The sequence below is a fragment of the Sapajus apella genome, unplaced genomic scaffold (assembly GCF_009761245.1).
Source record: "Sapajus apella isolate SASKATOON/1434 unplaced genomic scaffold, GSC_monkey_1.0 scaffold84, whole genome shotgun sequence".
In the NCBI taxonomy this organism is placed as follows: Eukaryota; Metazoa; Chordata; class Mammalia; order Primates; family Cebidae; genus Sapajus; species Sapajus apella.
In genome coordinates this window covers 4363559-4385669 of record NW_022437024.1, presented here as the reverse complement: position 1 = coordinate 4385669, position 22111 = coordinate 4363559, and the positions used below count along the sequence as shown (strand labels likewise).

Below are 22111 nucleotides of genomic sequence, written 5' to 3'. Positions count from 1 at the left end.
ATATGTTGATGAGTGAATAATCAAAGAATACAACAGAAGGCAATTCACTAACAAGAGAGCCATCTACTGCCTTATAAGCATAGTGCAGCAATGAAATGCCACCCAAAAAAAAAAAAAAAATGTGGAAGAAAGCCAGGCGTCTTTGACCACTTCACATTGAATGTGTTTTTACAAAGTTATCTGATTCCTCCCACAAGAAAATTCCAAGTGGTTAACATGTTTAATAGCTAAATGCTTTCACATAATTAATTTCTCCTAAAAACATCAATTCAATAGAAAACATAGTATGAAAATAAAACACTTACCTGCCATCATTGCTATCATACTGGCTTTGTAGACATTAGTAAGAGATCCAAGTTCTCCTGTTGCTAATATAGTTTTAAGATGAGCCTCCCCACAGGCCTTGCGAAACTGACGAATCTCATCATACAGGGCTGGGGAAGAAAATAATTGAGGCAGTTACAAAGCAGGCAAGTGATAACATAAGTTGGCAGCCGTTTAGAACTGGTAGAACCCATTTCACATTTAGGAAACATAAAACATTTGTCACTTTCTAAAAATCACCCCAATTTAACATTGCCTGGAGCATTCTGTTGCAGTTCACATCCTGTTACAGGGAATGCTTAGTTTGCTACCATGAAACCGTTTCTAAGCCCTGGCCTGAGGTCCAGAGACATAGACTTTTTAAATATCATGATAATGACATGCAAATTATAAATAATTTCTGTCGTCCATATGATGGTTGCTTCCAACAAAACACAAATGTAGCTACCATACGTACACTGGTGTACCACTTTGCAAAGTAATAAAAAAAAATCTTAGGTTCTTATTAATTCTTCCATTCATAAGTAATAGGTTCTTTGTTTGAAATATAATAAAGTACATCTTTCTTGAGGGTTATGTTAAGGACAACAAAGACATGCCAGCTTGCCCCACTACCTGCCAGAGTGTATCTATATATCTGACTAAAAAATGTTGGGCCTGGCCAGGTAGTGTTGGACACATGTACACAAAGCCATCTTTAGGGAAGCTCAGAGATGCTGCCTTGATTCTAATATCCCCTGACCCCATGACCCCAGTACCACATCTGGCTTTGGAGGGTTCCACATTGTGCCCAGATTTATTTCATATTTCATAATCAAGGTAACAATTTATATGAAAGGTAACAGGATTTTAGTAAGCAAATTAGACCAAAATCATGGGTATTAAATATTTAAAAATTATTTAAGTCTTTTGTCAATGACACCAGTGAATTTTGGCTTTTACCCTGTATCAGGCTGGCCACTCTCATTTCTTAAACTCAGGCTACTGCTATGGTATTAGGACAAAGGCTTTTTCTTTCCTTTGTATTTGAGTATCTTTCATTAGGAAGTAGTTTTTTGGGTTTGCTTTTCTTTTTGTTTTTTTTGAGACAGAGTCTCACTCTTTCACCAGGTGCCAGGCTGGAGTGCAGTGGTGCAATTTCGGCTCACTGCAGCCTGGGCCTCCTGGCTTCAAGCAATTCTCCTGCCTCAGCCTCCTGAGTAGCTGGGACTACAGGCACATGCCACCACACCCAGCTAATTGTTGTATTTTAGTTAGAGACGGGGTTTCATTATGTTGGCCAGGATGGTCTCAATCTCTTGACCTCATGATCCACCCACCTAAGCCTCCCAAAGTGCTGGGATTACAGGCGTGAGCCACTCCGCCCGGCCGGAAGTAGTTTTATGAGCACAAACCAAGCAGGGGGGAAACATTCACAATAAGCGTTGGGATAAGCATTTCTTAAAGCTAAAATGAGAGTTCTGTAAAGCATAGGTTGACTAAAGTCCATTAAAAAGATGCATAATTAGCCTCAGTTAACAAACTCAGTTAAAACCACAAGAGCTGTAACAACCAAATAAAACTTGTCTTCTCAATGTTAGAAAACATGAATTTAACTTCAAGCTCAGAAGTGAAAAATGAAGAGAAACAAAAGCAAATATTCTATTCCAAGATGCTCAGTAAGTTTAGAAAGTTTGTTACCACTGAGAGACGGTACCCACAGAAGGTTCTTCAATAAAGAACAGGGGATTTTCACACATCCTTAGTAACGTGCAGTTCTGAGTACTAGGGATGATCTGAGGTGCCACACCACCTACCTTACCCTGCCCGTCCACCTAACCTGGGAGAAAATCATCCTACTTATGCCTGCCTCCAATATGACAGCCTGTGTAAGAATGTTAGAAATAGTAATAGACTATGTAGCAATAAAAATTTATATTCTTTTAACTCAGAGAATGAATTGGATGGAATGACATTTCTTGAGTTACCGAATCTAAAAAAAGAAACTTGTTCTGTAAGAACAAGTGACAAGGAAATCTCCTGATCTAAAAATCCAAGAATGCTATTCCAAGTTAACTTGTGATTTAATTAATGATTTTCTTCCACAATACAGTGTTGCCATTAAAAGCAGGATTTAGAGTCAGACAAATGCAGATTTAAAACCTAACTCCATCATTTTCTGTGAGACCTTAGGCAAATTTATTTCTCTCCGTATCAGTTCCATCCTTAAAGTATCAATAATATTTACAGAGTTAGTTGGATTAAGAGAGAGAGATACAAAGTACTTTGCGTACTGCCTGACGTTACAAGCACTCAAAAAGTTTAATTATATTAAGTTCAGAATTCTAGTAAAATGAATTTCCATTAAGCGTTATGTTCTAAAAGTTAAATCCTATTTCATGGCCTGACCCACACTTCCTTGTACTGAACCCAAATTCTGTTGTATGGATTAGTGCTTACAATCAGAGGGCCATCAGACAAGGCTTGAAAGTATTTTATTACAGCAGTTGTTAAAGTTAACTTTGGCCTGTAAAACAAATTCTTAAAACACTGATTGCAACCATACTTGTAAACAAAAAAAACACCATCCTTTTTCTAGAGTACTACCTTCTGATGCCCAGAGAATTTCCTGAAGTATAGTTAAAATTAACCAGGAAAACCAGAGGTATTTTATGACTTAGTCATTTGGAGGCTATGCTCTTTAATCCATGATCCAAACAAAATGAGCCAAAAGTGGTCACTTAGAGCATAACTGGATTTACAAATATGCAACCAATGCCTTCTCATTCTTTAACTGCCAATTTCTAAAATCATTTTACTGATCTATTTTACTACATAACAGAAGAAAGTTTTACTGAGAAAACATCTTAATCCTTAAGGTTCAACAGGTGGGAAGTTGTCATTTCTTGCTGTTACACACCCAAAATATACTAGAACAATTAAATCAAAAGTTATACCAAATCTAGTCTTTTTTTTTTTTTTTTGAGACAGAGTCTCACTTTGTCACCAGGCTGGAGTACAGTGGTATAATCTTGGCTCGCTGCAACCTCCGCCTTTCAGGTTCAAGTGATTCTCCTGCCTCAGCCTCCTGAGTAGCTGGGACTACAGGTACTAGCCACCATGCCCCCAGCTAATTTTTGTTTTTTCAGTAGAGACGGGGTTTCAACAGGTTGGCCAGGATGGTCGCAATCTCTTGACCTCGTGATCTGTCCGCCTTGGCCTCCCAAAATGATGAGACTACAGGGTTTAGCCACTGTGCCCAGCCCCAAATCTGGTCTTTTTTAAATGTGACGTGGCTCTATCAAGTGACTGCTTCTGCCCAGGTCTTTGAATCTTAGAGTGAGGCAAAGATGAAAGAATAGATATTTTCTTCATTATTGTGGCATCAGCAATAGCAAGAGATCCAAAAGTCCAGTGTCCCAAGGGCCAGCCACCAGTCAACAGTGTGGTACCTGTGCTGGCCAGTAGGAGCAGCACCAGCAATGGCCCTGGGACCAAACTCTTCCTGTGGTACAATCTGGCTGCGTACATCCCTGGTCCTTATTCTCTCATGGTCCTGTTTTTTTTCCAAGCAAGGCTTCATACTTATTCAGTGAGTGCCTTTATGTCTTCCTAATAAATCCCCTTTCAGCTTAACTTAATCAGAATTAGTTTTATTCATTTCCAACTCATGAATTGTTTACTGAAGAAGTATGGTATTGTAGACAATACAGTATGGTATTGCAGACAATAATGCAGGTTATCCTGAGCACATGGATTCACATCTCAGCTCTACTACTAATTTATTGTTTGATTTGGGTTACTTAACTCTAAACATGTGTCCCACGTTTGTCATTTACAAAATAGAAATGATAGAAGTATGCACACCTCATGGAGTTATTTTGAGCATCAAACAGGTTAATATACACAAATTGATAAAAACAAACAATATCCAGTACATGGTTCATGCTCAAAGGATGTCAGCTCCTGTTTTCAAAGCTGGTGGTAGCGGTGATGGCTTTACTGCTATTACTCAGGGCTCATCAGGCTCAGATTACAGAGGGACTTACAAAAGCAGAGGACATCATGATCTATGTTCCTTAAAGAAGATAAAACAAAACCTCTTTGGGGCCCTAAAAAAATAGTCTGGGGGGGAAAAGTTTACTATATATCACAAACAAGTTTGTTTTTAAGCTAAGAACCCATGCTACTTTGAATAGTGCAGACTCTTGAGATAACGACAGTTTTTGCTACTCGCTAGTTGTGTAAACATTTAGGAATTATTCAATTTCTCTAAGCCTAATTACTTAGGGAGGCTCAGTTTGCTCACATGTTTTTGTGATGATTAAATAATACATGTGGCTAGAACAGAACCAGGCATTTAGTAGGCATTTAATCATTTAATACTAGCTTCCCATATTTTTCCTTATACACTTCCAGAAACCCAAAAATAACTTTTACAGACAAAAACAAAAGCAACCACTGTCCTAATGCTTATGAAAGCACAACTAGAATTTGCAGACCTTACATATAATAAAAAATAGACCACTTCACTCTAACACAAACCAGAGAGACCACAAAGAAGTGTTATTAGTCTTCAGGTCGTTTTGAGCACGTTTACAGTACCATGATAGACACCTGGAAACTAGATGAATGACATATGCTAATCAAAGAGGCTTGATGACTGAAATGTAACCCAGTCAATCTCAAATTATGTCCTTTAACAAACTCAGCTGGCACTTTCAATATAAATGAGCCACACAATGGACAAACGAAGGGGTAGGTTTTACCCTATGTTCGTAGGAAAGGACAAATGGTGGGGTGTGGAGTTATTATAACTGCTGCTAGACCACACACACACAGACAAAATTACAAGTGAAGTACTAAGTTCAACAGATGCCCTTTCCAAAAATTTTTTCATGAGGAGTAATTACTCTAGAGGATGAGAAATCCCCTAGGTTTTCAAAGCTTCTTCCCTCAAAAATTACTCAGGGTTCTCCATACACCATTTGACTGTCCCTTGTGAGATAGTTTGCAGTTGCCTCTACGTTTCCCACGTGAAAAGTGAGATGTGGGCTGGGCGTGGTGGCTCACACCTGTAATCCCAGCACTTTGGGAGGCTGAGGCAGGTGGATCACCTGAGGTCAGGAGTTTGAGACCAGCCTGGCCAACATGGTGAAACCTGTCTCTACTAAAAAAATACAAAAAATTATCCAGGGGTGGCAGCGGATGCCTGTAATCCCAGCTACTCAGGAGGCTGAGGCAGGAGAATCACTTGAACTCGGGAGGCGAAGGTTGCAGTGGGCCCAGATCCCGCCATTGCACTCCAGCCTGGACAACAAGAGCAAAACTCTATCTCAAAAAAAAAAGCAAGAAAGAAAAGTGAGATGTGACGAGATGAATGACTTGCCCAAAATCTTATTGTGGGTCAGTGATGGAACAGAGAGGAGAAGTCATGTCTTCACACATGGAATAAAATTGTGTTTCCTCAAAATTTTCTGCCTATATCCCAGCACATACACACACATTCATACACTTGCACACTCACTGTAGTTACAATGTGTTCTCAGGGAAATATAATGCAGTGATTCGAGCAACAGAGTCGTCAAAACTCAGAATGCAAAGGGATGTCAACTCCCTTTTAGTTCAAACTACTCACTTGACACATGGGCATTATAATCCTAGGACCTGGTTTTCATTCTTCTAGGGGTGAAAAGCTGCATGAAATGAAAAGTTCTAAGGTAATTCAGAAACATAAGCTACTTAATTTTGTATAGTACACTAAATGATCCATAAATTGCTCTATTAGCTCCCTGGATGGGAAGAAAAGAAGTGTATGATGTTACAGTAGAGTTCACATGTTTCAGTCAGGACTTTTCAGCCCTTGCTCGGCCACTGACTAGTGGTGTTACTTGGGAAAGTTACTGAACCTCTCCAAGCTTCATTTTTCTCCCCAAGATTAGATAGCAGAGCTTTACTTTTACAGCTCAAACCCTTCTGAAATTCTGCCAATAAATATAAAAGTAATTATTCAAATGGTTAGGAAGGTCATCAATCATTTTTCCTTCAGATCCACCATTAATAACAAGCACATGTAAAATGATGGTAAACGCTGACTTACTCCAAAAGAGATGAAATAGCCTCTTATTGTTGATTTATATAGAATGATTCTGAACACTATTTTTGGGAGCTCTCAACCACAGAAAAGGGGGAGCAGGGATTTTCTCAGCCACACATTGCCATTAAAGTGGAGAGAAACCTGGCTCCCATGTCACTGGGGCCCAGGGAAATTCTCAGCCTGCATGCTGTCACATCAGGGTGGAGGCCAGGTGAGGGGGAATTGCAGTCAGCTCTGGGGAAAGTGAAGGTCACCCTTACTAGTGAGGACTGGAAATTCTACAGGTTGGGGAAGGCTTGGGGAGTACAGCCAGGAAAACAACTGCAGGGTCTAGAGATTGTCAAACACAAAGCAATTGATCAAATAGGTAAATATTGATCAAAAAGATGACTACACTGAAGATAATGGGATAATGGGAGCAAGATTTCTCACTGACAAGAAGAAGGGATATAAACATGGAAGGAGAAAGTAAGAATAAACCATGCAATGCTGGAGTATAATAGAGGTTATCAGTGTGAAGTTGTAAGTTCTAAGATAGACAGATTTATAGATTGACATAGAGATAAACAAATATAAACGAATGTGTTTCTATGTGTGTGCTGTGTATATGTGTACATGCATGTATTTACTACATCTGTCTGTCAAGAGGGCCTAGAAACAATAACACCCCAATAGCAACAAGTTATACCTAGCACCCAGATCTTGGTTTCTAAATACAATTCATCAATAAAAGAAGCACTAGCTCCTTGGAGAAATGACTGATTCCAAAGCTAGAGAAGGCAAAGTCAAAAATACATTTGAAACATCTATTACAAGACAGCAAGGAAATTCTCAAAGAATGATGGGAACATAAAAAGGAGAGAGGAGCCAGTTGGAAGCAGCTCCTGAAACCGCCTTTGCAAAATTATGACTGAGACAGTAAAAGAGATCTAACCTGACTGACTCCACCTTGTTTCCAACCTTTAAGCTATCCTGTTCCTTCCTGGGCATAGGCTGAACTAACTTTGAAAGGAAGTTTACAGTTTAAAACAAAGACAATAACAGCCCTTTCCCAAAACAAACCTCTTTCTTGCCTGGCCACTAGACTGCCTTTGTAGAACTAACAAGCTAGCTACAAGATTAGAAATGATGGCTTAGGAGTCATGCAGCTGGAGGCTACAAGATTGTGACCCTAAGATCAGTGCTTGAGATATTTTGCAGACTCTGCACTTGATGGATCAGCTGGCACCACCCAGACAGATAAACTGTCCCCCCCCCCCGCCCCCAGAAACTAACTCAGCAGGAGAGGACAGCTTCAATTCCCTAGGATTTCATCTCCTACCCAACCAATCAGCACTCCTGGCTCACTGGCTTCCTCCACTCACCAAGTTGTCCTTAAAAACTCTGAGCCCAAGGCCCGGCCCAGTGGCTCATGCCTATAATCCCAGCACTTTGGGAGGCTGAGGTGAGTGGATCACGAGGTCAAGAGATCAAGACCATCCTGGTCAACATGGTGAAACCCCGTCTCTACTAAAAATACAAAAAATTAGCTGGGCATGGTGGCACGCGCCTGTAGTCCCAGCTACAGGCTGGGACTTGAGAGGCTGCGGCAGGAGAATTGCTTGAACCCAGGAGGCGGAGGTTGCGGTGCGCCGAGATCGCGCCTTGCACTCCAGCCTGGGTAACAAGAGCGAAACTCAAAAAAAAAAAAACTCTGACCCCAGAATGCTCTGGGAGACTGACTTGAGTAATAATAAAAACTCCGGTCTGCCACATAGATGGCTCTGCACGAATTACTCTTTCTCTATTCTAATTCCCCTGTCTTGAGAAACTGGCTCTGTCTAGGCAGCAGGCAAGGTAAACCCACTAAGCAGTTTACACTCCCACTGGCCAAATCTGGGACTATTTGAGTATCAAAATAAATAATGATGGTAAAGGATTACAACCAATTGAGTAAAATAAGAATCAATGAGTTCTTACAAACAGGAAGGAAGGAAGAAGGAAGGGAAGGAGAGAGAGAGGTAAGGAGAGAAGGAGGAAGGGAGGAAAGGAAGGATCTCAATACCACATCTGGCTTTGCAGGGTTCCATACTGTGCCCATATTTGGTAATGCCAACTCATAAGTATATAAGAAATGACAGAATTAGAAAATCAGAGCAATAGCTGAAAAATTATCAATGGATGCCAAAAGAGTGAATAAAAGTTAAATGAGGGAAAGGATATTAACATAGTCTCAAAATATCTCCATTTATAATCTGTATTAATTACTTATTAAAATGCAAAATACTTATTAATTTTATAATGGAGAAACTTGGCAGAAACCATTTTTGCCAAGTAAAAAAGGAACATCATCAATAATGGGATAAATTAACATCTTGTGACTCCTGAAATAATGCACTGAGAAAAACAGAGAAAAACTTCTGTGGTACGCCTGCCAAAAATGTATAACTTGAATCTAATTGTGAGAAAATACCAAACAAAACCAAGTTGGGGTATATTTTATAAAACAACAGGCCATAATCATCAAAGACAAGGAAAGACTGAGGACTGTTCTTAGTACTTTTAGGTTAAAGACTATTATAGAGATATGAAACAACTGATCCTAGACCTAATAAAGAACATTACTGGGACAATCGGCAAAATCTAAACAATCTGTAGATTTACTAGCAGTATGGTATCAATGTTAATTTCCGGATTTTGATGCAGTACTGTGACTTGGTACAAGAGCGTCCTTATCCTTGTTTTTAGGAAACGCACACTGAAGTATTTAAGGGTAACAGGTGAACAATTCTACAACTTAGTCCCAAAGGGTTCAGAAAAATATGTATATATACATAATTTATATATGTTTGTACATACATCGCAGAGGAAATAAGCCAAAAAAAGGTAACTGGGATAGCACTTTATAACTGGGGAATCTGAGTGATAAAACTGGAGCTTTGTGTACCAATTTTACCACTTTTCTGTAAGTTTAAAATTACTCAAAAATAAAAGTTAAAAAATAATTTGATATGGCCGGGCACAGTGGCTCACGCCTGTAATCACAATACTTTGAGAGGCTGGGGCAGGCAGATCACAAGGGCAGGAGTTCGAGACCAGCCTGACCAACGTGGTGAAACACCGTCTCTACTAAAAGCACAAAAATTAGCCGGGTGTGGTGGCGCGAGCCTGTAATCCCAGCTACTCCAGAGCCTAAGGCAGGAGAATCGCTTGAACGCAGGAGGCAGAGGTTGTAGTGAGCTGAGACCATCAGGCCACTCTACTCCATCCTGGGTGACAGAACAAGACTCTGTCTCTAAATTAATTAATTAATTAATATGGTAAGTTTGTTATAATTTGTTTAGCATCCAGGTATTTTTCTTACAGGAAGGCTTTTTAGACTATCAACCACTCTATGGCTTCTATAACTTAAAAAAAGTGATTATATATGGCACATATTATTCTGTAACTTGCTTTTTTTCCCCTCAATATATCCTTGAAATCTTTCCATATTAACAAATATAGGTTTATGGAGCAATTTTTAATGGCTGCACAATCTTCCATCACATGGACATAAAAAATTTATTCAATCATTTTCCTACTATTGGATACTTAAGCTTCCAGATTTTTTGCTGTTATAAATAATACTTCAGTAAATGTCCTTACAGTTAAATCTTTGCAAACATTGTGACCTTATTCTTCAGAGCCTTTATTATTTTTTCTGCTTACATATTCACATGTAATATTATGTTTGTTGTTAAAAATTCCAACATGAAAACTGGAAATTTTCTATTAAAAAAAAAAAAAAAAAGCAATTCATGCCATGTACTAGAAATATAATAATTTGGTAGGGTATCATCAAAGATGCCTGACAAATGACAATGGAATTCCAACACCACGACTGCAAATTAGTCAGAATAATGCAAAATTTAACAAAGCACATACACCAGAGAAGTGGCTGGCATAGTGATGTCACATTAAAAACCTATTAATAAATGTTTTGACTTATAATGAGGTTTTCAGGGGTAGTGAAAGTGGGTGTGCTAGAAACCCTGGATATATTACATTGTGGATGCTGAATCAATAGAGTGGCACAACTAGCAGAAGAGTTGTCTCCTGTTCGTCTCCCGCATCCCTCCTACTACTGCCACACTGAGGAGAAGTGGAGGTCATAACCTGACCTCTGTCTGTCGTTCCCAGCTCAGAAACAAGTGAGGCTGTGTCAGTGGAGTGCTCACTGACAGTACACAGAGAACTCAGCCACACTGAGGAAGGTCTGTGTGCATCAGAGTGTGGATCCAAGGAGTGGAGAGGAGGGGAAAGGGTCAGATTGCTTGTTTGAAACAGCATCCAAATCAGGCTGGTTGACAACTGGCCCTATCTTCTGCAATGCTGTCCCCGTACACCAGCAGGAACTTACAACTACAGCATTTTAGTTTTCTCTATTTAAGATTAACTTGCAAGTCCAGCACTAGGTTGTAGTCCTGCACCACTTCTACTGGTCCCTGAATGCAGATCCCTTCTCCCATGAGTTATGGGCAACTTTTCCCTGTCCCTGGTACTGACTGCAGTGGCTTGGGACTATGGCCACACTTCCCCATGCCTTGGCATCACATCGCGTATATCATTCCCTCTCTGGGTGCATGCTGAGGGTCCCTAACTTCTACATTGTAGGTGAAATGTCCCTGGGAACATCATGAGCCAGGAATTGGAGAAAATGGCCCTAGAGTACATCATGCCCTGTCTGCAGGAGGTCAGTTTCTGCTACCTGCACAATTTCCTGGGCAAGGTGGTGGGCAACTGTATCCAGGAGCGCATTAAGCAGCTGCGTTGCAAGGGCGCCCTGCGGGAGGACCAGCTGGCTGGGCTGTGTGCAGTGTCTCCAAAGGGTGAACTGTGGGGTGACCAGATCATGGAGATTGGGAGTAACAGGGAGGGCTGTGAGGCCATTAGCTTCCTCCTGTCCCTCATCGACAGGCTGGTCCTCTAGTGCAGGAGCCACTGGGAAAATACTATGTCAAGGAGAGGTCCAAGGCAATGGTGCCTTACTATCTTAAAAACGGAACTGGTGGCCGGGCGCAGTGGCTCACTCCTATAATCCCAGCACTTTGGAAGGCCAAGACAGGCGGATAACCTGAGGTTGGGAGTTCAAGACCAGCCTGACCAAAATAGAGAAAACCCGTCCCTACTAAAAAAATATGTAAAATTAGCCAATCGTGGTGGCACATGCCTGTAATCCCAGCTACTCAGGAGGATGAGGCAGGAGAATCACTTGTATCTGGGAGGCAGAGGTTGTAGTGAGCCCATATTGCGCCACTGCACTCTGGTCTGCACAACAAGAGTGAAACTCCGTCTCAAAATAAATAAATAAATAAAAAGGAATAGGTTACATTCATCATGTGGACAACCCCAATGGTGATGGCTGCTGCATCACCTGCATCTACTATCTGAACAATTGGGATGCCAGGCTATACGGTGGGATCCTATGGCTATTTTCAGAGGAGAAATCATTCATGGCAGATGTGGTGCCCATTTTTGAAATACTCCTGCTCTTCTGGTCAGATTACAGGAACCCACAAGAGGAGCTGTTTGTACAAGACCAGATGTGCTATACCGTCTGGTACTTTGATAACGAAGAAAGGACAGGAGCTAAAAAGATATTCAGGAATTTCACTAGGAAACCTGAATCTGCCATTACTGAAGATTGACTGTGCTCCAAAATCTCCTGGCCTGGTTCATTTTAGCAATGGTTCCTGAATTCTCTTTAATGGCTGAGATCCAGCCGGCCATGGTGGTTCTCACCTGTAATCCCAGCACTCTGGGAGGCTGAGGCAAGTAGATTACCTGAGATCATGAGTTTGAGATCAGCCTGCCCAACATGGTAAAACCCCATATCTACTAAAAATACAGAAAAATTAGCCAGGCATGGTGGTGTATGCCTGTAATTCCAGCTACTTGGGAGACTGAAGCAGTAGAATCTCTTGAACCCGGGAGACAGAGGTTGCAGTGAGCCAATATCATGCCATTGCACTCCAGCCTGGGCAACAAGAGTAAAACTCTGTCTCAAAAAAAAAAAAAAAAGGACTTGAGATCCAAAGATGGCCTCTTCAGTGACAAAAAACTCCCCATCCCTGAATTATGTGTGGGACTTTGTGTTTTCTTGCCAGAACTGCATGGACCTTCAGATGCTCTCTTTGCCAGACAAACTCATTTGCTATTCCACCTCCAGAAATTCCAGCAGACATCTCAGTTAGCCAGCAGTCTACCTGACATATTTGGTAATACTGGCTATCAAGACAAGAGCCTAGGAGCATAGGTGAAGGATAATTTCCTGATTTGAAAGGAGGCTTAAAACAAACAAACAAACAAAAAACGATGGCAGATGCCACAGAAAGGCACCATGGAAGCCTTAACAACAGAAAACGGAAATTTGTGTCATCTGAACAACTAGACCTTCTTAATCCAGGGCTGTTGGGGTTTCTGGAGAATTATCACAACTTAATGACATTATTACCTCTAGAAAAGGCTGCTGTCACAGTGATGAATTTATAAATGTCCCATGGGGTGGACACTTCTTTTTCCAAGTTTTACAACCTGGATTTTCTGCCGTGGCCCCTTTTTGCTGAAAATAATGACTTTCTGAATAAAGATGGTAACACCATTTATTCTCTATTTTCACCTCTTACCTGGAGAACCTAATTCCCCCGAAGCTAAAACTAGACATTAGGTTTTGTTGTGTTGCTTTGCCGGAATGGAATCTGAATTTAAATCAAAGGAAAAATATCTACTTGGTAGTTTGGTGTTGACCTCTGATAGCAACATGGAAAGAACTAGGTCTACTGATATACAATGAACACGCGTGTATCTTGAACAATCTGAAAGGGGAGATGGAGTTGGAAATAGGGTGTACCTGGCTTTTTTTTAGCTTTCTTTTTTAATGAGCTGATTATTAACATTATAAAATAATAGAATGGTATATTTTTAAAAAGGAAATGGAAATTTAAAAAATCTCAAAAAGCTAAAAGCACTTATAAATAAATAAATAAATAAAATTAACTTGCTTCTCTCTGGGGTCCACCTAAAAGGAGAGTATCTTCTTAATTTTGAAGCAGCCAGCAATCTGCTAAGTATTCTGGAAAAGCACTGCGCCAGACATCAGAAACTCTGTTAGTAAAACTTACATGTATAAAATTATGATTTAAGTAAGAATCCAAGTGTTTAAAGACTATTTCCTATCCAAGAGTCATAAAGTATATTTCCTTTTATATTTCATGCTATTCAAAGGCACTTAAAAAATAATTGTTAACGAACACATCTAAGCAATTATTTTTTGAGTATCAGAAAGATGTTCAACACTGTGCAAGAATGGCCTGAAAATAACTCTTAAGATAATTATATGTACAGTAAAACACTTAACATAAAATTGTTCAGCAACCTTTTAAACTAAAAAAGTCACAAAATGTTCAAGAACACCGTTTCATCCACCAAAGCAACTAATTAATCTCACATGTAAGACTAAGGCAGAGATGAGCTACAACACCAGATACTACAGTAACCCACAAGAGATAACACACATTTTTATCAATAGTATCTGAAATTTTGGAGAATTGTAGCATAAAAATAAAAACCATAAAAACATACAGCTGCCATAAGTATTTCCAGAACTTCTGTTACATACAACTCCTAAAACAGAGAAACCACAAATTACAGATTATGTAATTCCTCCCTAAAAACTGTCGAGAGATTTACAGATTGCTTTTCTAATAAGATATGATTAACGCTCTATACAAGAAATATACCAGTATATTGTTGAGATGTTCTTTCTAACCATCCTTCTTGTATAAAATCGGTAAAAAAGAAAAACAGATTATTGTCCAGAATCAAGATCTTTAGGATTCTCTTCATGCAAGAAAATGAAAAATAATGTGACTTTGGTGCTGATATTTCATTCTTTTATCCTAAAATGTTTGATAGCCATGAATTATGTACTTCACAGGCCGGATTTAAGAGAGAGCAACTCGGGGGTAAACAACTGAAAGAGATGAAAAGTATATGAGGCTCTGGATACAGGAGACAGACAGTACTTCCATTTGCTCATTGAACATAAAATGATGCAGAATGTCAGAGACAATCCTAGCCATCTTTGGAACTTGGACTGCTGGTGCTCCAGTGTGGAATGAGTCTCCTAAAACTAGTAAACCCAGCTCTAGGCCCTCAGTTCATGGAGCTAGATTCCTGAACAAAGTGCAATCTGATAGCATTTCCCTGTCACTAGTAAATACATTACGTAAATACGTGCAACAGAAAGAGGTCATTAAAAGAAGTAAAACGAACACCTCTGTATTTACAGAACATGGAAATTACTCAATTTTTAAAACCTGCTCAATAAGATTTATGAGATGATGAACCACTTCTGGTGAATGCTTTCTTCAAAGAACTGCTTAAGGAATGCACATTAGATGTCAAATTCAACACCACCATAAAGAAATATTGTATTACATGTATTAATTGTATTAATGATGGGAATAGTATTCACTGAAAATGACAACACCAAACTTAAAATCAAACATCATTATAGATGTAAAGGGTTGTAAAAATCATTATGTCCTATCCCCTCATTTGTAGCATTTACATGGAAGCAGAGAGAAATGTTTACCCAAGGTGTAGGTATAAATTATCAAAATCTTAAAGACTAAAACCCAAGTCTTTAGAGTTCCACTTTATTCACTCAACACGTGCTATGTGTCACTTCACTTTATAACAAACCATCATCAGGGCAGGAGGAGGGAGAAGGCAACACTGCCGCTGGCAAGGAGGGCTTCATCCGGAACAAGCAACAAGATGATCATTTTACATATATCTAATTTCTTCCCTATTCTAACCCTGTGAAGTAGGTGTCAATTATCTGCACTTTATGTAGAAGGAATAGAAGGCAAAGAGAAGAACCTGTCCAAGAATAAACAATAGAGTCAGGATTCCAACCAAGATCTGTCTAATGCAAAGATGCAGCTGTCAACTATTCCTATTTTCCCAGTACTGTTCTCCCTTCTTACCCCACAGTGCATTTGTTCTGGGTCTCACTGTGACCCCAGCAATGACTGGGTGGCCTGGCTGGCTGGGTGATGTCCCCACTTGGATGCTATCTTTATCAGAGAGCACAGTCATCCTAGGGAGAGGAAAGTCTTCTTTTCTCAAGAGCACAGGAAGCAGATGCACTTCTTAGCCAAACTCACCAGAATAACACTTTATTCATCAAACTCTCCTTCCTGCTAACTGCAGATACAGGCTAAATGCATAGAAACATACAGAAAATATGATATGTACTAATTAACCAATTAGTATTAGTAATAATAATTAATGTATGTATGTAAATTCATACATTGAATAAATTCATATATTGTATGTAATTGGAAATTACAATTACATACAACATATAAATTGTGAATTACATATAATGTATGAATTTATTCAATGTATGAGTTTCATTGTTGTATGTAAATTCAACAATGCTTCCAAGATCTGGCACCTAAAGTATATGCAACTAAGAATTAGAATTATGTCAAAAAAAAAAAAAAAAAAAAGAATAGAGTCCTGAGTTAGTACTTTTTTTTTTTTTTTTGAGATGGAGTTTCGCTTTTGTTACCCAGGATGGAGTGCAGTGGTGCGATCTCAGCTCACCGCAACCTCCACCTCCTGGGTTCAAGCAATTCTCCTGCCTCAGCCTCCTGAATAGCTGGGACTACGGGCGTGCACCACCATGCCCAGCTAATTTTTGTATTTTTAGTAGAGACAGGGTTTCACCAGGTTGACCAAGACGGTCTCTATCTCTTGACCTCGTGATCCACCTGCCTCAGCCTCCCAAAGTGCTGGGATTATAGGCGTGGGCCAGCGCGACCGAGTTAGTATGTCTTAATAAGGGCATGACACTGGTGGGGAAGGGGAACAAAATCACCTGGAAAGATTTTCCCCATGTAGGAGCCTATTCCTCCCACATGTCCACACCTCAATTCTGATATCACAAATGCCCAGGGTGATATGCTAGATTCTATGAGGAAAGCAGTTGGCGCAAATCATTTGAAAGTGCTTGTCAGATATTATAATTTTGAGAACCAACAATACATTCCACATCCTATTCGGTTAAAAGTATGGTGATAAGTGAAAAATGCAGTTGTCTACGTTTCAAGTCCAGCCGGACAGAGTGACAAAAGGACTGGCAGAGAAGGACAGTGTGCAGTCATGAGCTCAACATGATCTGATAATAAAAAGCTTAACCACTAAGGAGGAGGCAAAAACAAAAAAAGAAGATACAGAAATCAGAAACCACAAGAGTCTGGACTGTGAGCTATGCGGCCAATCATCTCAGAGATTCCATCAGCCCTTGAAAGCATCATTATATTCTGAGATAATATAAGCAGAAGTGAAGCAGTTTGGAATAACCAAGAAAAAAATAAATTGTATTTAATAAAAATTGTTAAGAAAGGGAAATGAAAGTGCTTTTTAATAGGTTTTGTGTGTGTATATGTATTTTTTTTTTTTTTTGAGACAGGGTCTCACTGTTGCCCAGGCTGTAGTGTGCAGTGGCACAATCATGGCTCACTGCAAGTTTCGCCTCCTAAGCTCAAGGGATCCTCAGCCCCCACGCTGAGTAGCTGGGACTATAGGCACAAACCACCATGCCCAGCTAATTTTTGCATTTTTTTTAAAGAGAGATGGGGTTTCGCCATGTTGCCCAGACTGGTCTTTAACTCCTGGGTGTAAGTGATCTGCCTGCCTCAGCCTCCCACAGTGCTGGGATTACAGGCATAAGCCGCTGTGCCTGGACTAATGGATTTATTACTAAAATAGCTAGATTTCTCTGATTTTGTCAAGGTTCACTGATGTTGAATGTCTACTTATATGTAAATGATAGGTGAAATGCCACACAGTGTAGTGAGACAATGGAATACGAGTTCTGGAGTCAGGTGACCCTGGGTCCAGGTGGTTCTGGTGCTCAGGAGGTATGGTTGTCTTTGGCATACGCAATGTAACTGAAATCAGCAAGGACAAGACATTTCCAAAGGAAAGTACACCGAGGTTTAGGAAAAGTCACACCGAGTCAGAATCTGAGAACTTCAAAATCTGAGATTCTGAGAACCATGGACACTTCAGGGATGACCGAGGAGGTGGAGAAGCTTGAAAATGAGATGCAAGGGTAATAAAAAACAGAAAGAAAAACCTCAGGAATGTAGTCACCAGAGCCATCACTAGAAAGTGTTACCAGAAGGAAGAAACAGTCTGCTTTGTCACATGTTGTTACATGGTAATGCGAAGTAAACAACTGGGGAGTGTGCCCTGGACATGAGATGAAAGGTCATTAGTGTATTAGTTTGAACTTCTCAAGACAAACAAATAAATATAACTCTTTTCAGATTTTTTTTTTTTTTTTTTGAGATGGAATCTCACTCTGTCGCCCAGGCTGGAGTGCAGTGGTGCAATTTCAGCTCACTGCAATCTCTGCCTCCCAGGTTCAAGCGATTCACTCACCTCAGCCTTTAGAATAACTGGAATTATAGGCATGTACCGCCATGTCCAGCTAATTTTTGTATTTTTAGTAGAGCTGAGGTTTTGTCATGTTGGCCAGGCTGGTCTCAAACTCCTGACCTCAAGTGAGGACGCCCCACCCCTGAGTGGCGCTGCAGAACCAGAGCACCAAGCAGTGTCAGCAGGCGCACGAGAGCTGATGAGGTCTCCCAAAGTGCCCACTTTAGCCTCCCAAGGTGCTGGGATTACAGGTGTGAGCCACTGTGACTGGCCGTTTTTTCAGAATTTCAGTCATGGGGGGAAGAGAAGAAAGGAGGAGGTGGCTGGGGGTGAAGGAAAGGGAAAGTTGGCACGTGCTCTCTTTCTTAAGTGGCTAAGAAAAGCCTGAGTATGTCTAAATGCTTAATGGGAATGAGATGGCAGAGAGAGGCTGATGACACAGGAGGAAGAATGCCCAATAGATACAGTAGGGCTTCTGAAAATGCAGGGGGAGATGAGAGCCACAGCCCAGTGGAGGGGCTGAATTTAGGAGGGAGAAAAGGAAAAAGCAAAGCAAAGCAGCCCTGATGCAAGAACATGGAGGGAGTTCCTGTCTAATGATTTTTTTTCTGAGAAGTAGCAGGTAGTTCATATGCTAACAGTGAAGGAGCTTCAAGGAGGGTGGAAAAGTTAGAAATTCAGCAAAGTGGACATTTTAAGTGGTCATTAAGGAGAACCCAGAGAGGAATATGAGACCTCCCTCACCACCCAACTCCAGTCTCCTCCTTGAGTTCATACCCTAAACTCCGGACCATGTCCATGAGAAATGGTTAAGACCACTCTGAATGGCCAGGTTTAAAAAATGAGATTCCTAATGAGAATACATGGACAAAGGGAGGGGAACAACACACAGTGCGGCCTGTCAGGGGAGGGTGGAGGCAGGGAGGGCATCAGGGAAAATAGCTAATGCATGCGTCACTTAATACCTACCTAGCTGATGGGTTGACAGGTGCAGCAAACCACCATGGCAGACATTTGGCTATGTAACAAATCTGCACATTCTGCACGTGTACCCCAGAACTTAAAAAAAACAAAATAAAATGAAGTTCTTTCTATTGTGCTTTACCAAGTATCCCGCAAACCTCACTGCACAAGGGAGAGGGCCCTGGATTTGAAAATGCAATTGTGTGATAGACATTTCCACCCACAAATTCCAAGAAATTAATTTTAGGCTCATATATTAAAACATGACACTGAAAAATACAATATGTAATCAAATTGAGAATCAAAATTAAGACAAAATATTGCAGAGAAAAAAGGTCTAAGTCATTTCAGGTTTCTATTTAGAATTAAATTTCTAGTATTAAATGTTCCTTTTCAATTTGTTTTGGGTCAAGAGGTTATTAACAGCACAAAAAGAGTTAATAGAGAAGTATGGTCCAGGACAAAGATGTGTCATTACATTTTGCATAAATGCCTGTTATTGGGAAATTATCAGTTCTTAAAAACAACCATGCCTAGTTTATCAAGGAGCAGACAGTCGATTACATCAAAACCCATCTCCTATTGTATTTTATTTTCCAATTAGTAGTATAATATAAACCATATTTCTATATCCACAACTGCTTAATAAAAGGCGTAAGTTATAATATAAATTCTATTTCTGTATCTACACTTGCTTAAGATATAAAGGACATATATAGGTTTGTGTACAACTAAATCACTTAAAGTTTATTGCCAGATTTGTTTTAAATACTATGCTTACTTTTTCTTTTTAACTCAAGCCTTAAATCTTAGTGAAATCCATGACTAAAAGCAGATAAGCAAAATTAATATATAGGAACAGAGACATCTATTTAAAATATGCCTTTTAAGAATGACTGCAATTGGCTAAAACACACACATGAACAATCATAAAAAGGAACATAAAATACAAAAAGATATTTGTGAACTGTCAGGAATTTAAACCTGGCAAGAATTATAAACATTGATGAATATTAATGGAGAACTTGGGGGCAGTGGGGGTAAGGCAATGGAAATGGGAATGTACAGGAATGTGCTAATATTCCAAGCTAAAAACTCTATTTTCCAGCCTACTTGCAGCCAAGAATGGCCACGTCACTCAGCTCAGGCCAACAGGCAAAGGTGTAAGACGCAAAGGTGCAACAAGCAAAGGTGCTGGGTGAGGCTTGACAAGACAAGCCTTTCTTTCCTATGGTCTAGAAGATGAGTCTAAGGGGCTGGAGCTTCAGAAGCCATCTCCAACAATGAAGTTCCCTTAACATTGATAGCAGAAGCCACATGCTTTGGAACTGGAATATAAACACAGCCCAGGTCTCCAAGAACTTTGAGGAGCTGCTGCACATTCCTGAGTACCTCCCTCTGGACTTTACATAAGAGAATAAATACTAAGTGTTTAAACCACTGACTGAACCTTTGCTACTTCATAACCAAAAGTAATTCGTAATTGATAATCAATGGAATTAGGCTTCACAAATAGACAGATAAAGGCTTTACAGATACAAATGGACAGAAAGAGTCACAGGAAAGTAAGCATGAGATACAGGCAAGTCCAATAAGCAGGTTAAATAAGAGATATAATTCTATCTTTTATTTAATCTTTAAGAGAGTGTGGGGATAGTATGCTATGTAGAGAAGTGTGGAAAGTTACACACTGCAGTGTTACCACGGGTTATTTCAAGGGAGTGAGATTACAAGGAATATCTACTTCTTTTATGAGTAGTGGGGATTTTTGTTTTAAACAGTGACTAGGTATATCTTTCATAATTAGAATAAAATATGCCTTTTATTTTATATACACACATATAAAGACATAATATATTATTCTGCTTTAACTTGTGATTTCATTAAAAATTTTTAAACTATTTATTATAATGACTTTTTTGAAAGAGATAATTGTACTTTTCTAGCTACCAATGACCTCATCTTTAGTTTACAAAATATACTTAAGACAGAGGTAAAATCTACTTGGTTCTTTAATATTTACTTAAAAAAACAAAAGCCTGTTGCTGGAAAGTACAATGTCTTATTGTATTCTGACGTGAGAGTGAATCATTAATCTCATAACAGTCATCGGAGCTGTGTAAGAATGCTAGAAATAAAAATAAACTTAGTCAACTTAATAATCCCACCTCTTCAAAGACTGCAAATATTAACATAAAAAAGGGAAGTTTCCTCCAATATATTCAAATAAACTTTGCATAAAAGACTTGCCTGGAGTGAAGTATGTTTTGAGTAACAAAACAGTACAGAATAGTAGTAACTTTTCCCTTCTAAAAGAAAAGCATATTGGTAAAATGAATTTGTTTTCGAAGTTATGAATCTATTGCATGGAAGTTAACTATTCACCTAAGCACTCAAAAGAATCTGAAAAGTTCATGCAGGTAGGCAACTGCCTAGATTTATGAGGGGCACAAGGATGAGTAATCTCAACCATGCTTTCTCCTAAATTCACCCTTTGATCTACTAACTTGTCATCTAGAACAGTGACCTCTAAAACGTACTATGGTTTATCTCATCATCTGATTCACCAGGGAAGAACTGTGACTCTCTTAGGTAAGAGCATGCACCTACCTTCCCACTGGCCTGTCAGCACCAAGCTCCTGTTAATTACCACATCAATTTCTGTAGCTCCATCTTCCACAGCCAATCTGATCTCTTCTAATCGTGTCTTCAAATGGGTCTGTCCAGCTGGAAAGCCAGTGGCCACTAATAGAGATAAGAAAGAAAAGGAAGAAAGAGGGAAGGAGGGAAGAAGGAAAGTAAGGAAGTGGTGAGAAGAAAACAAATTTCAATTGGTCAGTAGTTCATCAAAGAATTCCAAACCCCAAAACATCAGCATTTAAAGACCAGTGCATTAATGACACTTAAGAACATCACTTATGTCATGCATAAGTATGAAGAAACAGACTGTTCTCTCATACTGTATTAGTGTTAGGACAAATACTATCATTTTCTGGAAGACCTGAAATTAAGATGCTGCAGAGATGCTCACGAAGGTGCATTAAGTAACCAGTACCTAAGAAATTATGTCATCTTCACAGTGATCGTCTTAAAATAGTAGTTGTAGCCCTGTCTTAGTGAACACTAGTTATCCAGCACACTAGTTCTGGATCCAAATGTTGATGAAGTTAGCTATCTTGATTAACTCATTTACTCTTAATTTATCATGATTAACTCACTCATGAACCTCTTCAGTTATGGTAAACAAACTGTCATATGTGTTCTCCCACT

At 39.6% G+C, this 22111-nt stretch overlaps 1 protein-coding gene and 1 pseudogene across 6 annotated transcripts in view; one reads left to right on the top strand and one right to left on the bottom strand.

The window, feature by feature from the left end:
* The window catches only part of DERA (deoxyribose-phosphate aldolase), a 123514-nt gene that overhangs the window by 56029 nt on the left and 45374 nt on the right, over positions 1–22111 (bottom strand). For 4 of the 6 annotated variants that reach the window (XM_032253741.1, XM_032253743.1, XM_032253744.1 and 1 more), the window contains 2 exons: positions 21452–21586; positions 306–434 (listed from right to left, as the gene is read on the bottom strand). In XM_032253741.1, the coding sequence (XP_032109632.1) occupies positions 306–434; positions 21452–21586 (264 nt within the window). The remainder of the gene's footprint in view (positions 1–305; positions 435–21451; positions 21587–22111) is intronic. The other 2 variants (XM_032253745.1, XM_032253746.1) reach the window with 1 other exon arrangement.
* On the top strand, positions 11037–12066 carry LOC116533771 (annotated as a pseudogene).